The sequence below is a fragment of the Heterodontus francisci genome, chromosome 35 (genome assembly GCF_036365525.1).
Source record: "Heterodontus francisci isolate sHetFra1 chromosome 35, sHetFra1.hap1, whole genome shotgun sequence".
Taxonomy (NCBI): domain Eukaryota; kingdom Metazoa; phylum Chordata; class Chondrichthyes; order Heterodontiformes; family Heterodontidae; genus Heterodontus; species Heterodontus francisci.
Window position 1 is genome coordinate 36,511,658 of NC_090405.1, and position 15,073 is coordinate 36,526,730.

Genomic DNA, 15,073 nt, shown 5'->3' on the forward strand with positions numbered 1-15,073 from the left:
ATGTCCCGCCACTTCACTGCGCTCCTCATTGGTCCATAACACTGTCAATCAATCCAGCTCAACAGCTAATTGGATAATATTCCAGCTCAATCTTCTGGTTCAAGATATTTTTAATAACGTTAGTGAAACTAAGTTTAATGTCCCATCATCACCTACTGTAATTGCCCGTGCATTTATTATACTTCTGTGGATTTTTTTTTTCAAAATGATTGCAAATGACAACTTCACAAAGCCACTTTCCCGCCACACCGATCGCTGGTCGGTGCGGGTGGTTTTTTTGAGTCCCTCCATCCGATTGGTGAATCGTCAAAGGCGAATGAGCCGAGCGGCAGGATAGGAGAGAGCGCCGGCCAGCCGACCAATTGGAGAGCGCCCGCCGCGGCCGGAAGCGTGCAGGGGGATTGGCTGGAGGAAAGGCGCGAGACTGCTGGCGCTTTTAAAAAGCGAGGTGGCGCAGCGCGAGCTGGCCCGTTAGACCCGGATTTATCCCGCGCGAGCCACAGCCCCAACCGGCGCATTGACAACATGGTCCGCACCAAGGCCGACGGCCCCTCCGCCTCCACCGGTTCCTTTCGCAAGGGTAAGGGAGGAAGAAAAAAAATGAAGGGGTGTTTGGGAACGCAGGGGGGTGGGGGTGGGGGTGGGGGTGGGGGTGCGTACCGCTGACAGCATTGGCCGGTCTCCGTCTCCCGTGCCCCGCCGCCTAGTTGTCGAGTCGGGGAGGCGAGCGGACGCTGTTGCTACTTTTCATCTCAGTCTGGCGGCGTCGCTTTATTGCGGACCTGTCGGCAGACAGTAATTCTCTCTTAAAGGAGATGTCCCTCCCGTGCGCATTTCCCCCTCCCCCCAATTAAAGGGAATGTTCCTGCCTAAATTTTACGCTCCGCATTTGGCGGGAGGTTAATATTTTTGGCGCCACACTGCGCACCAAGCAGTTCCTGCGGGAACAGGTTGGTGTTAAATCGCCTCTCCGTCAGCCCAAACCCACTCTCTGACTGGAGTTACTCCTGTTATGAATGAGACACTACCAAAAGGGAGCGGGGTTTGACTAGCAACCCCCAGGGAACTGCCTTTTAATTATTAAATAACAACTTGGCCTTGGATTTTAACGTAGTAAAACGTCCAAAGGCGCTTCACAGGAATATTAGGCATTTGGTGCTGAAACACGAGATGTTAGGACAGATGACCAAAGCTTAGTCACGAGGTAGGTTTTAAGGAGTCTCTTAAAGGAGGAAAGTGAGTTAGAGAAATTTGAAGAGGGAATTCTAGAGCTTGGGGTTCAGGCAGCTGTAAGCACAGCAGCCTGTAGTAGAGTAATTAAGTTCAGGGATGCTCAACAGCCCAGAATTGGAGGAGTGCCGATAACTGAGGGTTGAAGGAGATTAGAGAGAGTGGCGCGAGGCCATAGATGGATTAGAAAATGGGCTATTCACTTGAATGGCCTGTAAGAGGGTGTTGCTTTACTCAGGGACATCGCCCCCCTTAAAAGTTGAAAAAAGGGCTTGAGTATTCATATAACAAGAACTCCTGGGAATACTGTGTGGAGGACCTTAACTTTTTTTTAAAAGTTACCAACCAGTAGAGATCTTAAGTGTAAACTGACACCAAGATTTTCATGACTATTGGTACATCACAACAGCAGCTAAACTAACATTTTTTCTGGTTGTCATGAACTTTGGGACATTGAGGTGGTGAAATGTACAAAACATGTTGTTTGATGTCTGCTGGTAATGTGGCTGAGAATGTTCTATTGTAAAGATAGGAAAATTTATTAAACCATAGTCTATTCTGCCAGATGTTGAGTAATGTTGCATCAGTTGGCCTATAGCACATTCTCCTCTGGCGTCAGGCTTTATCAGTATAAATGGGACAAGGATACCAGATGTTTAGAACTAGCTGGTTTAATTTGTTATACCAGAGGACATCTTGTGCTACCTGCCTCATAGGAACATGAGTAGGCCATTCAGCCACTCGAGCCTGTTTCGTTATATTAGATCATGCTGATTGGTATTTGCAAGTGAGCATAGGAATAGGAGAATTGAGCACTTGGCTGGAGAACTGGTGTAGTAGGGAGGGCATCAGAGTTCTGAGGCATTGGGACCAATTCTGGGGCAGGTGGGACCTGTACAAGATGGACGGGCTGCTTCTTCGCAGGACTGGAACAAATATCCTTGCAGGGAGATTTGCTCATGCTGTTGGTAGGATTTAAACTAAATTGTTAGGGGCATGGAAACCTGAGAGGCAGTTCAGATTGGAGGGAAGCAAGACAGGTAACTTGCCTGGGGTGTGGGAACCAGGATTACAGAGGAATACCAAAGTGCACAGAATACTGGGGGAGATGGCAAGAGAGTAGGGAATAGTATGTTCTTCGGTGGGGTCAGAGTAAAGGAGAAAGCTCTGAATCAAGGCTGAATCAGGGTTAATGTGCATGTATGTGAATGCACATGATTAATAAGACTGGTGAGGTACAGGTACAGATTGCTATGTGGAAATATTGTGCATATAAGAGAGACCTGGCTCAAAGAAGGGTCGGACTGGGTGTTAAATATTCCTGGATACAAGGTGTTTAGGGAAGGGGTGGTATTGAGTAAGGAGAGGATTGCAGTGCTGGAGAAAAAGCATGTGCCAGAGTAAAGCCTAGCTACTGACCCGAACCCAGTTACATGTGTCGGGGCTTGAGTCGAAATTCCGAGTCCAGCATTCGGGCTTGGGTTGGGCTGGACGCTGCTTCTGGGTAGTCAAGGGATCAGGCTTACCCATGATTCCGCACAACTCCAGCTGCAGGAATAGCCTGCTGCCAGAACAGATAAAGGAGATTGGGTTGGGCACAAAAAAAATTAAAGGGCTTGGTTCGGGTTGGCTGTTGTCAAGTCGGGTTTTAATTTTATACCTCAGCCAGGCTTTATCCCAGAGGGGTCGGAGACGCAAACAATTTGGTTAGAGCTCAGGAACAAAAAAGGTGTAGCTACATTGCTTGGTATTGTCTATAAGCCACCAACTCATGGGAAGGACATGGAGGTACAAATTTGCAAGGAAATTAGAGGTGCAAAAATTGTGGTAGTTATTATGGGGGACTTTAATTATCCAAACATAGACTGGGATAATAGTGTAAAGAGCAGTGACGGGCAAGAGTTCCTAGTGTTCAAGAAAAATTTTTACAACAGTCTGTTGCTAGTCCAACGAGAAAGGAGGCACTGGTTCTTGGGAATGAGGTTGGGCCAAGTGGATTGTGTCAGTAGGAGAGCCTTTAGGGGATAGTGATCATTGTGTCATAAGGTTTTGGCTGACTATAAAAAAGGACGAGGAGCAATCCAGGGTAAGAATAATTAATTGGGGGAAGGCCAACTTCAATGGGGTAAGAATGGAGCTGGGGCAAATAAATTGGAGTCAAAAGCTGGCAGGAAAACTGGTAGATGAACAATGGGCTACCTTCAAAGAAGTGATACCTTGACTGCGCTCAAACTATGTTCCCTCGAAAGGGAAAAGTAGGGCAAACAAAACCAGAGCTCCCTGCATGATGAGGTAGTGATTAAGATAAAGTGTGCTTATGTCAGATACCACGTAGAAAATACTATTGAAGATACAACCCAGGCAATATTGAAATGAGGTAAGTCTGACACTAGGGGCCTTTAAAATTGTTAAAGAGCAAGTATTAGGCTGTCTCTACTTAAAGCAGATAAAGCACCTGGGCCTGATGAGATGCATCCAAGGATACTGAGGGGTGTAAGGGTGGAAATCAGAGGCACTGGCCATAATTTTTCAGTCTTCCTTAGACTTGTGGGTGGTGCCAGAGGACTGGAGAATTGCCAATGTTACACCCTTTTTTGAACAAGGGTGTAACATTTGCAAAGATAAGCCCAGCAACTACAGGCCAGTCAGTTTATCTTTGGGAAAACGTCTAGAAAAAATAATTTGGGACGAAATCAACAGTCACATGGACAAACATGAGTTAATTAAGGAAAGCCAGCATAGATTTCTTAAGGGAAAATCATTTATAACTAGTTGGAGTTTTTTTGAAGCAACAGAAAGGGTTGATGAGGGCAATGCTGTTGATGTGGAATACATGGACTTTCAAAGGCGTTTGACACAGTGCCACAGAACAGACTTGTGAGCAAGCTTGTAGCTCGTGGAATAAATGGGACGGTAGCAACATGTATACGAAACTGTGAGTGACAGGAAACAAAGGGTACTGGTTAACGGATGTTTGTTGGGCTGGAGGAAGGTTTGTAGGGGAGTTCCCCAGGGATCAGTGTTGGGACCTTGATTTTCCTCATTAATGACCTAGACCTGTACAGGGCACAATTTCCAAGTTTGCAAATAAGAAACTTGGATGCATTGTGAATGGAGAGGAGGGTGGTGCAGAACTGCAAAAGGACATAGATAAGTTGGTGAAATGGGCAGACAGGTAGCAGATGAAGTTCAATGCAGAGAAATGTGAAGTGATTCATTTTGGTAGGAAGAACATGGAGAGACAATATAAAATTAAAGGACACAATTCTGAAGGGGGTGCAGGAGCAGAGGGACCTAGGTGTATATGTGCATAAGTTATTGAATGTGACAGGACAGGTTGAGAGCAGTTAATGAAGGATGGTGTGTCCTGGGCTTTAGGGGCATAGGGTACAAAAGTAAGAAAATTATTTTGAACTTATATAAGACACTAGTTTGGCCTCAGCTGGAGTATTACATCCAATTCTGGGTGCCACTTTAGGAAAGATGTGAGAGCACAGTACAGAAAAGATTCAAGAGAATGGTTGCAGGGACGAGGAATTTCAGTTATGGAGATAGGTTGGAGAAGTTAGGACTCCCTCCTTGGAGAAGAGAAGGCTGAGAGATGATTTGATGTAGGTATTCAAAATCATGAGTCCAGACAGAGTAGATGGAGAGAAACTCCCCACACATGAAAGGATCGAGAACAAGAGGACACAGATTTAAAGTATTTGGTAAGAGAAGCAAAAGTGACATGAGGAAAAACTTTTTCATGCAGTGAGTGGTTAAGATCTGGAATGCACTGCCTGAGAACGTGTGGAGGCAGGTTCAATTGAAGCATCAAAGGGAATTCCTTATATGAAAAGGAGGAATGTGCAGGGTTATGGGGAATGGAACTGAGGGAGTTGCTCTTTCAGAGAGCTGGTGTGGACCCGATGGGCTGAATGGCCTCCTGCACTAACGATTGTGACTTTAACTCCATTTGTTATATGCTTGGTTGTCTGTCCTGATGTCTCCTTTGGCTCAGTATGCCTTGATGCTGTCAACTAACAAAAATCTGTGGATCTCTGCTTTAAATTTCAATTGATCCAGCATCTGTAGTGCTTTTAACAACTTGCAATCATATTGTTCCTTTAATGGGGTGTCTCAAGCACTTCACAGGATTGTACAATCAGACAGAAATTGACACTGAGCCAAAGGAGGTTACATTTTGGACGCATAACGAAAAGTTTAGTCTTAGAGTGTATTAAAGGAGCAGAGGTTTATGGAAGGAATTTCAGTACTTGAGTACTAGATGACTGAAGACACCAGTGATGGGTTGAAGGCCATAATTAGAGAAATACAGAATTGGGCTTCCGAGCTGGAAGAAGTGAGGTTATTGAGGGATTTAGATGCAAGGGTGAGGGTTTTGAATGTGAGCATTGGTGGACCTGGAGCCAATGTTGGTCTGAGCATATGGGTGAATGGGACTTGGTGAATTAAGATACAGGCAGGGTGGATGAGCTAATGTTTGAGGGAGGCTGAACATGATATGGGAATAGTCTACTCCAATCACCACTTCCAAGTAAAAGGTATTGCTCGGAGAACCTATATTGGTCCTCGCTATGTGCCTTTTTGTAGGATATGGGGAACATTTTGTTCCAGTCCTACTGAGGTTCCCTTCCCATCACACTTTCCCATTGCATTGATTTGTATGGGTGCCTTTTCCCACTCATGTTGAACTGGAAGATTTCATCAACTTTGCTTCCTATTTTCACCCTTTCCTCACCTTCACATGGTTGATCTGACTCTTCCTTTAACAGTCTTCAACTTCTCTGTCCATTTCTGGAGATAGACTATTGACTAATATTCACCATAAATCCACTCACTCCCACACTACCTTGACTACACTTCCTCCTACTCCAGTTCCTGTAAGAACACTCAACTCTGTGTCTGTCTGTTCTTGCCCATACTTCTGCTCTCACCCCATCTCCCTCCCAGAATTACAAATCGGATTCTGCTTGTCCTCTCCTTTGACCCACCAGCTTTTACATGCAATCAATCATCCTCCACCTCCAGTGTGATGCCACCAACAAATAAATCTTCCCTCTTCTCTTTCCCCCCCCCCCCCCCCAGTGTTCTGAGGGGTGCCCTGGCTCACTCAATCACCCTCTCCTCTTTCCATGCAAGTACAGGAGATGCAACAGCTGCCCTTATCTTCTCCCTTCACACTGTCAAGGCCCCAAACGCTCCTTCCAGGTGATACTGCAATTTGCTCATACTTTCAATTTGGTATGCTATTTTCTGTTTACTATCTAATCTCCTCTACATTGGGAAGACAAAACATAGATTGGATGACTGCTTTGTAGAATACCTGTGTTCAGCCTGCAAGTGTGACCCCAAGCTTCTGGTCATTAACACGCTCAAGTGTAGCAATGAAAATACAGAATTAAACTGGAGTTATCAAAAAAATTGCAAACGTTTTGAATAGGCTGGTTCATATGCTGTCAGCAAAATGGAGGACATGAGACATTACCCTCAGCATCTCTTGCACTCAAATAGACATCAGTGTCTACAAAGACTGAAAATCAATTAAGCCTCGTCTGTGTAAAAATGTGAGATAATCACATCAGATGTATGCTATACTCAAGATCAGACAATTCTATGATCTCAGAATGGAGCCATCGAGGCCATTATTCAGCCCAGCTTGGAATGAAACCTGAAGTCACTTGGGTGAAACCAACCTTTCACCTTAAAAGGTAATCATTCTGAGGAAAAAAGAGGGAGTCTTTCAGGACAGGACTAGAAATAATGTAAGTCTCGTCTGTCCTCAGCCACACAGTACAATAACAAAGCCATTTTGAATTCCAGAGAGAAGTTACTTTGTAAAAACATCTTTATCAGTGTGATGTAGCCTAAGACATCAGCACTGTCTACAACCCAAAGTGAACCACCAGGAGACTGCAAAGGACCAATGATTACCATCAACCAGCAAACAGACCTGCAAATTTAAAATTCATGACCTAAGGGGATTCCACAGATTATTCCTTGAAACAATAGACTTTTACAGTGGCGCAGTGGTTGGCACCGCAGCCTCACAGCTCCAGGGACCCGGGTTCGATTCCGGGTACTGCCTGTGTGGAGTTTGCAAGTTCTCCCTGTGTCTGCGTGGGTTTTCTCCGGGTGCTCCGGTTTCCTCCCACAAGCCAAAAGACTTGCAGGTTGATAGGTAAATTGGCCATTATAAATTGTCACTAGTATAGGTAGGTGGTAGGGAAATATAGCGACAGGTGGGGATGTTTGGTAGGAATATGGGATTAGTGTAGGATTAGTATAAATGGGTGGTTGATGTTCGGCACAGACTCGGTGGGCCGAAGGGCCTGTTTCAGTGCTGTATCTCTAATCTAATCTATCTAATCTATAACCTGGACTCTGAACACCTCTTCTCTTGAGAGTGCATGACTGGTGTTGCAATCATTTCGGGATGTGTTTAAAATAGGTTTTCTCATAGGTAAAAGGGTTATTTGTCTCTTTCTCTGACCTTAAAGACACTCGGGGCAAAAGGATCATTTTAACAAAAACACTCTGGTCAATTGGGAGGTGAACAGTGGAAACCATCCACTGGATGCCATCACCCACCTGTCCATAACTGTCAGTCAATTTAATTCTCTGCCTCATTCTGACAGCTTCCCTCAGCCTCTTGCATTCTTCCAGTGAAAACTTGAACAGCACCTCGTCTTTTGATTAGGTACTTTACAGCCTTCTGGACTCTGAGTTCCAACAATTTCAGACCATAACCCGTGCTCCATTTTTTTTCCAGACAGCAGCTGCTGTTGGTAATGATTCTCTATTCCCAGTTACACCTCGGTTGGATCTATCTTCTGTTTCTTGTGTCTCTTTTTATTTAATCGTTCCTGTTTTCTATCTGGTTACAGACCTTCCCTTTGTTCTGCCCCACTCCCACCCACTTTTCCTGCCTCTACTAGCTTAAAACCTGTTACATCTCAAACTTTATCCAGTTCTGGTGAGAGGTCATCAGTCTGGAACAGTAACTCTGCTACTCTAACCACAGATGGTGTCTGACCAAATACTTAAAGCATTTTGTTTCAGATTTCTAGCAGTAGGAGTATTGGTCTATTCCTATTTCCTTTCAGCCCCTCAAGCCTGCCATTCAACCAGATCATGGCTGATTTTCTACCTAAAAAGTATTTAATTTTGTATTGGAATTGTCTAATTAGGAGGTAATAAGTGTGACTGAAGGCTTCAGCAGATGGGCTGAGCCATGGCAATGGGCAGGGGGGTGGAGTTGCAGGTTTCCACTAGTTTTGTTAATATTTACTAATTTCACTACTAAATGGCTTAGCTCTCTTTGTAAGATTGTACTCCCTCACTCCTTGTATTCATCCACCAGAGCAATTAGTTTTACTTTATCAAATCCCTTGATCTTGGGCGGGTGGAGGAGAAAGGACCAGTGGCCAAAAAACAGGTTTTAATGTGCATTTTTCCTATGTGCGCAAAGGCTCTTGGGTGTCTGTTTTTCTAACATGTTGCAACTTAGAGCTGCAGGTAATTTACTGTGATCCTTCAAGGCACTTACTGGTGATTTTTGAGGTTTCAATATTCTAAGCATTTGCTCAAAACAATCAGCTGTGTACATTGGGACAGGAAATATTGGTTGCTTAGGGTGCTTAAAGGGCAGTGTCCCAGGTAGCTCTCGTGGGATATTTGCTTTATCCTATTTTTTGAGGAGGCTTGTTTTTTAAAAAAATGTGATGCATGTATTGAATCTGTTCCTCTATTGTGATTCACTTTTACTGAACAGAAGCTAAGCCATTCAAATCATGTCGTTCTGTTTGGGTTTCAGAATGAACTTTTGCACAGGTGCTGTATTTGCATGAGCTGTTTGCAGATTGATCTGTCTTAGAATTGTTGCTTTGTTGCATTCACAACATTAGAGAGAATTTATTTGTTTAAACATCCTGTCTGCCTCTTTATCCCCAAATTCATTACCAAAGAATGGTGGCAGACTTTACTTGAAAGCACCTGGGTCTCTGCACAGAAAGCACAGTTTCACTCTCTTTTCAAGGATGTTGCATCTCCCACATATGGTTTAACAACTGTTGTAAGCTGGCCAGACTGCAAGTTAATCTCTTATTTCAATCCCTTATAGGCAAGGCACTCCAATTTAACGAGAAATTGTAATTTGGTAAAAGGAGTACCTTTTCTCATTTCCACCCACCCCAGGCTCTGTGTTCACTATCCACCAGGTTCTTAAACATTCTTGTACTATAGAAAATCCCTGTATGAACACAGGCCAATAGGCTTTACAATGGTATAATAAAAGCAAAATACTGTGGATGTTGGAAATCTGAAATAAAAACAAGAAATGCTGGAATAATTCAGGTCCAGCAGCATCTGTGGCTTTACAATGGCTTCATTTTGGAGACATTCTGATTTGTAATCCATAGCATGTTCCTGAACATAGACAGGAAGAAGTCCTTTTCCCAGGCTTCCTTTTCTAGTTTGTGAAGTAGTTAAGCTGCATAGACCCCAGGGATGTTTCACTGGGGTAGTGTTTTACATAGTTAGAATTGCAACAAATTGGTCTTGATTTTGATGAACTAAACTAATAAGTTGACATGAAGATATGGCTAACCAGATCCTTGTTTTCTAAGCTGCTGTCTATATATCTGGCTGTGTGAAAGACACCCATACAATTATGTTTGTCTCAACAGCTGTTGCTGCTCGAGCACCAAGGAAGGCACTTGGATGTACAAGTTCAGCCAACATCTCTCTAACATCTCCTGGAAAAAAGGGTATGTATTAACCTCATTACAACATTTACCAGAGTAAAATATCCCAGATGCATTAAACAACTATTGTCTAGTGCCACTGGGACTTAAATCATAAGACAAGTCTAAGCAAAATGGTCCTCAACAAATAATGGAAGCTATAGTTTTTGGGGAGTATTGTATATATGTGCAGCCTTTTTGAATGTTTAGTTTAAGCAACCTGTAATCTACAATAGCCATAAAATTGCAAAGAGATGTAAGGAATTAATTCCCATTTAGGCTTTACTGTGTCTCAAATTCATGTTATGAAAAGTCGTCTTTGCATCAATTTATTCATCTTAAGTACTTGAGTGCACCAAACTTGCAGCATGTTCGTACATCAACTGAATTCCTCTTAAATCCATGTCATCTATTTGGGCCTTATTGACATTGTTTTAAAGGCTAGTATCCAATTGTGTATAAATACAATGTGTAGCTTTGGATTTTTACAGTTGACACTTGTGCAAAAAATAAACTCCTTGGACAAATGTATTTGGATTGATCAACTTTGGTTTCTAGGTAATTATTTGGAGACTACCTTTTTAAGTGACTGAGGGCATGGTGTATTAGCAAGACTGAGACAGGTCAGTCTTTATAGAAGACACACGAGATTAAAATTCAATTGTGCTTTAGCTAACTGGCTCAATAGCTCTGACAGCTATGCCTGTCAATGTTGCTGTTGAATATTTGTCAGGTAGATTGGTGAATTTAATGCATCTACTTCAAGAATTTTACTTTGGAAAATATATTTACAATACTTGTACAAATGGCTGTTTAAGTACTTTTCAGCTATTTTACAGCATGAGTAAAATATAAAGTGCTTACCTCAAAACCTTGCTTGATGGGATATTGTTTTGTGGACTTAACAGAAAGCAAATATGCTGGTGGGAACCCAGTATGTCCAAGACCAACCCCAAAGTGGCAGAAAGGAATTGGAGAATTCTTTGGTGGTCCTTCCAAACAGCCTGAGAAGGAGAATACAGAACCCTCAGATGATGAGCCCAGTGGCAGCAAGGCTGGAACAAGCAAAGCTCCAAGGAGGTAAGTTTTAACATGTTCGCTCTTTCTCAAAAGGCGCTGATGCTCTTTTGCCTTTAGTTTTGTGGTATGGTTCTTTGGATAGAGGATGTCCTCCTGTTTTTGGCCTAAGTGACAACTCTTCATGCTCAAAGCTGGGCAGTGTGTATCAGGCTATGCTCTACAGGAGTGGGGTATCAGCTGAGCTTGTCCTGGATCACAAATACAGTTGACACAACGCATTGGATAGCAATGAAGTATAGCAACTGACTTTTCTTGTCCTATCCTAGGGTACTGTGGTCAGTTGTAAAGTCTTCCTGTTGTCCTAGCAGATTATTGGCCAACTCATCACAGATCATAGATAAACCATGGACCTTCTTAGTTTGTCTAATCACTTTCCTAGCCACTGGGAGCAAAAGTTTTATGTTTTAGGCATACTATTACAGCTTGAAACAATTAATTGGGTCTTACAGACATGTTGACTTGAATCTATTTTGTATTTTTAATGTCAATGTTTTAACATGATTTAAATTGACCAACCATTCTGAAATGAACACTGAAAATATCACAAACAAAACAGGCTGAAGATTTGATTTCTTATCTGTTCTCAAGTCTTGGCAAAACTACAGCCTGTTTTGTTTGTAACCCATCTTTTGAAAACACCTGGTGTTGCTAAAGTTGAATAAATCCAATAGACCTGGCAGTGACACCATTCTTGTGATTATTCTTTCATGGGGGGGGGGTGCGTGGGGTATGTATATTTTTAATGAGCTCCATTTTATATCCTGGTCTGTTGGCAGCATTGTTTTATCTCAGTGTAATATCTGTTCTGAAATAGAAAAAATGCTGGTCTTTAAGAATAACAGATTCATGTGTGGCAAATTCTTCAGGGAAATGTCCTTAGATTAACTATCTTCAGCTGCTTCTTCAGTGACCTTCCTTCCATCTTAAAGAAACACTCTGCTTTCAACTTTAATTTGACAAAGGCCAGCTCCCTTCACACTATAAATGATGAAGCAGCCCATGTCAGCCTGCAGAAGGATATGAATAACATCTCATACTTGGGCTGCTGAGCAGGCAGGCTTTGTCTCTCAAACCAGTCATCTCAGACCTTCAGTTATACCACCAATCTTGAGACTTCCAGCATCAACAAAATACATAAATGTATAATGTTTCACCAATGTACAAGGATGCAGTTGCTCTGTACTAAACAGATTATCACAATGATTCCTCACAATTCTTTACATATAACACACTTATTTCATAGACATCAACATGCTGGGGGCTGCCATTGAGAAGTGTAAATGGACCACACACAACACTGACCATAAGGGCAGGGTAAAGGTTAGATTCTCTGCAGCAAGTGGCCTGTTTCTGACCCCTCAAAGCTCTTTTTACCATATACATGACTCAGGCCAGGAGTGTGATGAAATGCTCAGCTGAATCAGTGTAGCCACAAAAACATTTGAAGCTTGACACTATTCAGGACATTGCAGTTTGCTGGATCGATGCCTCTTCCACTGAACTCAATATCTGACTCCTATTACATGCAGCGTCGGCCATTGAAAAAGACGAGCAGCAATGTCATGGGTGCACAATCTCCATTTTTACCTCCCAAGTCATGTACTTTTCTGGGTTAGACATAGTTGCTGTTCAGTATCAAAATGCCAAATTTTCAACTAATGCTGATTGCCACAACACTGCAGTGATTCAAGGGAATGGCAATAAATGCAGCCTGGGCAATATTGCTCACTTCCTAAGAACAAAATATGTATTTTATGGGAATACAATATCCTTGGAACAAATGTTTTACTTTTTATTCATTTATTCCACCTAGGGCACGTGCTCTGCCTGCAGATTCCTCAGATGAAGCTGCTTCAGATGAAGAGAAATGAACTCTATTTTCCTATGACCACGTCTGATACTTGAACAGATCTTTCTTGACGTGTATATTTGTATATATGTCTATTGCTATGTAGTATGATTTAGTTATCTTGTACAGAAATTTAATAAAATGCCAGCTAAAAGCCATAATTATGGGAACTAATTGAAGACTTATTGGCTGAATCTTTAGGTCCTGGGCCAAAGGGACCCTCAGCTAAATAAAATATTTTCATGTCCCTAGTTTTTGCATTTAATTAAAACTTTTTTCCCTCCGTGTTGGGAGGTGAAGTTAAGAGATAAGAAATCTTTCACAGAGAATTGCCTATAACCATAAGTTTTAGCTGCCTTACTGTATCTTTGCAGTTTTAGTTTAATTTTTATAATAAATTTTAAACTTTTCAGCACCTGCTTGTATTGTTTCCTTAGGCTTCCTAGGTTTTTAAAATACTGCTGTGGATCCATGGGCTGCAGAATTAACCAGTGCATCTAATATTTCAAAAGTACTTGTTTGCATTTGTTGGAAGAACATTGGTATTTCCAAAATTTTTGATTCAAATGCCCTTTAATACTCCATGAGAAATGTTTATGCTGGAAATAATCTCCCAAAATTGATTTGGTAATGCCATCTGCTCTTGTATGTCCCTATAGCTACTGCACAATAGTGTGACCCAGAATATGACAGTAGCAGTGACCTAAACTGAATATTGGTGTTTTATATGGTTACTTAAATCTTTCAAAGATGGACTTGGTGAAATGAGGCTTAATATCAATTGATAAGCTGTTTTGCTTCCCAGTAAGATTGACACCAGTTATAATTAGACTTGCCTAATTGTTATAATGTAGCTTTGCATCATACAAAATAACATGCCACAGCTTCGAATAATGTCATCTCAGGAGTGCTCGGGGGACCCTGAGCTCTTTGATTCAGCAATTGTGTCCCAACCTTGGACGTTTAATGTTGGTTGAATTGCAGCTGGATGGGAATGTACCATACTTGCTGGACTGAGATGCAGCAGGATTTTAAAAGGAAATGTTGGGGAAAAAATTTAAGTGCATACAGATAGTTAATATTTACATTTGCCATTATAGAACAAATACAATACAGCATTGTTTTACAAATTGTAGAAGCCCAAAAAATCCTAATCACTGCTGTCACTCATTGCTAGTTTTGAACTGTCACTTTCTTCAAATAGTGTAATCTTTTCATTGCCATCTCTGATATTACTGATACCACATTTCTTGAATGACTAACAATTGTCTCATGTTTCACTAATTCCCATAAATTGCTCATCTGCTCACCTGAAAAATGGTGGGCTGCTTCATTCACTGCTGTTGGGGGGACTGTCAACATTGAAAAAGTCAAATTCCCAGTTATTACTGAAATTGTGTAATTCTAACATTTAAAACAAAAACTTGAGTTGAATAAAGCAAAATACTAACAGTACAATTTGGAAATCTTAACAGAGCATGATGAATGCTATAAACTCTAAATCTTAGCAGAACACCCTTATTTGACTGTTACTTCCAAGAGTTTCCCCAATACATTACAGGATCTTGGTGGTTTGTTCACTTCTCCTGGGATCAATCCAATGTGTAGCTCAGCTCTTAAGAATTCACTTGGATTTCTTTAGGTTCCCAGCTGTCTTGAGGTGAGAGATCACTTCCTGAATCTGGACTTAACAGCTTGAGCATGGGCCTGCCTCAAAACAGACCCCTAGTTCCTGATGACTTGTGTGTTCCTGAGTTTCTGCTTTCCAAGCCACCAGTTTTCCAGAACCCACCTAAGACTGTCAGCAAGCACACAAATCTAAACATTGGATCCCAAAAGCCATCTCCTTAGCAAGATCTAGTTTCGTAGCAATGTGGTACATATAGGATGTCCCAGATAGCAATTAAAACTAATTATTTACAACTCCAAATATTCTGATTCCTGATACCCACATGAATAATTGATATTGCTAACAAAGAACACATTCTCAAATTTTCTGGTTTCAACTGCCCAACTAACCTGTGGGTTATGGCTTTTACCCCAACTGTCTCCGAGCACTGATTTTTGAACTTTAAATCTTCTCTCATCATTTCCCAGAACAATTTAAAACTGATGACAGCAGCTGCAGACACACCATCTCCAACATGTTAAGAGGGGTTCCCATTGT

The 15,073-nt window shown here is 41.9% G+C and overlaps 1 protein-coding gene across 1 annotated transcript; it reads left to right on the top strand.

The window, feature by feature from the left end:
* The first annotated feature begins 401 nt into the window (after window positions 1-401).
* On the top strand, window positions 402-13,321 carry pclaf (PCNA clamp associated factor). Its single transcript, XM_068015130.1, has 4 exons — window positions 402-580; window positions 9,921-10,001; window positions 10,886-11,057; window positions 12,871-13,321. Exons 1-4 carry the CDS (start codon window positions 526-528, stop codon window positions 12,926-12,928), a joined length of 366 nt encoding a protein of 121 aa, XP_067871231.1. The 5' UTR covers window positions 402-525; the 3' UTR covers window positions 12,929-13,321.
* The last annotated feature ends 1,752 nt before the right edge of the window (window positions 13,322-15,073 follow it).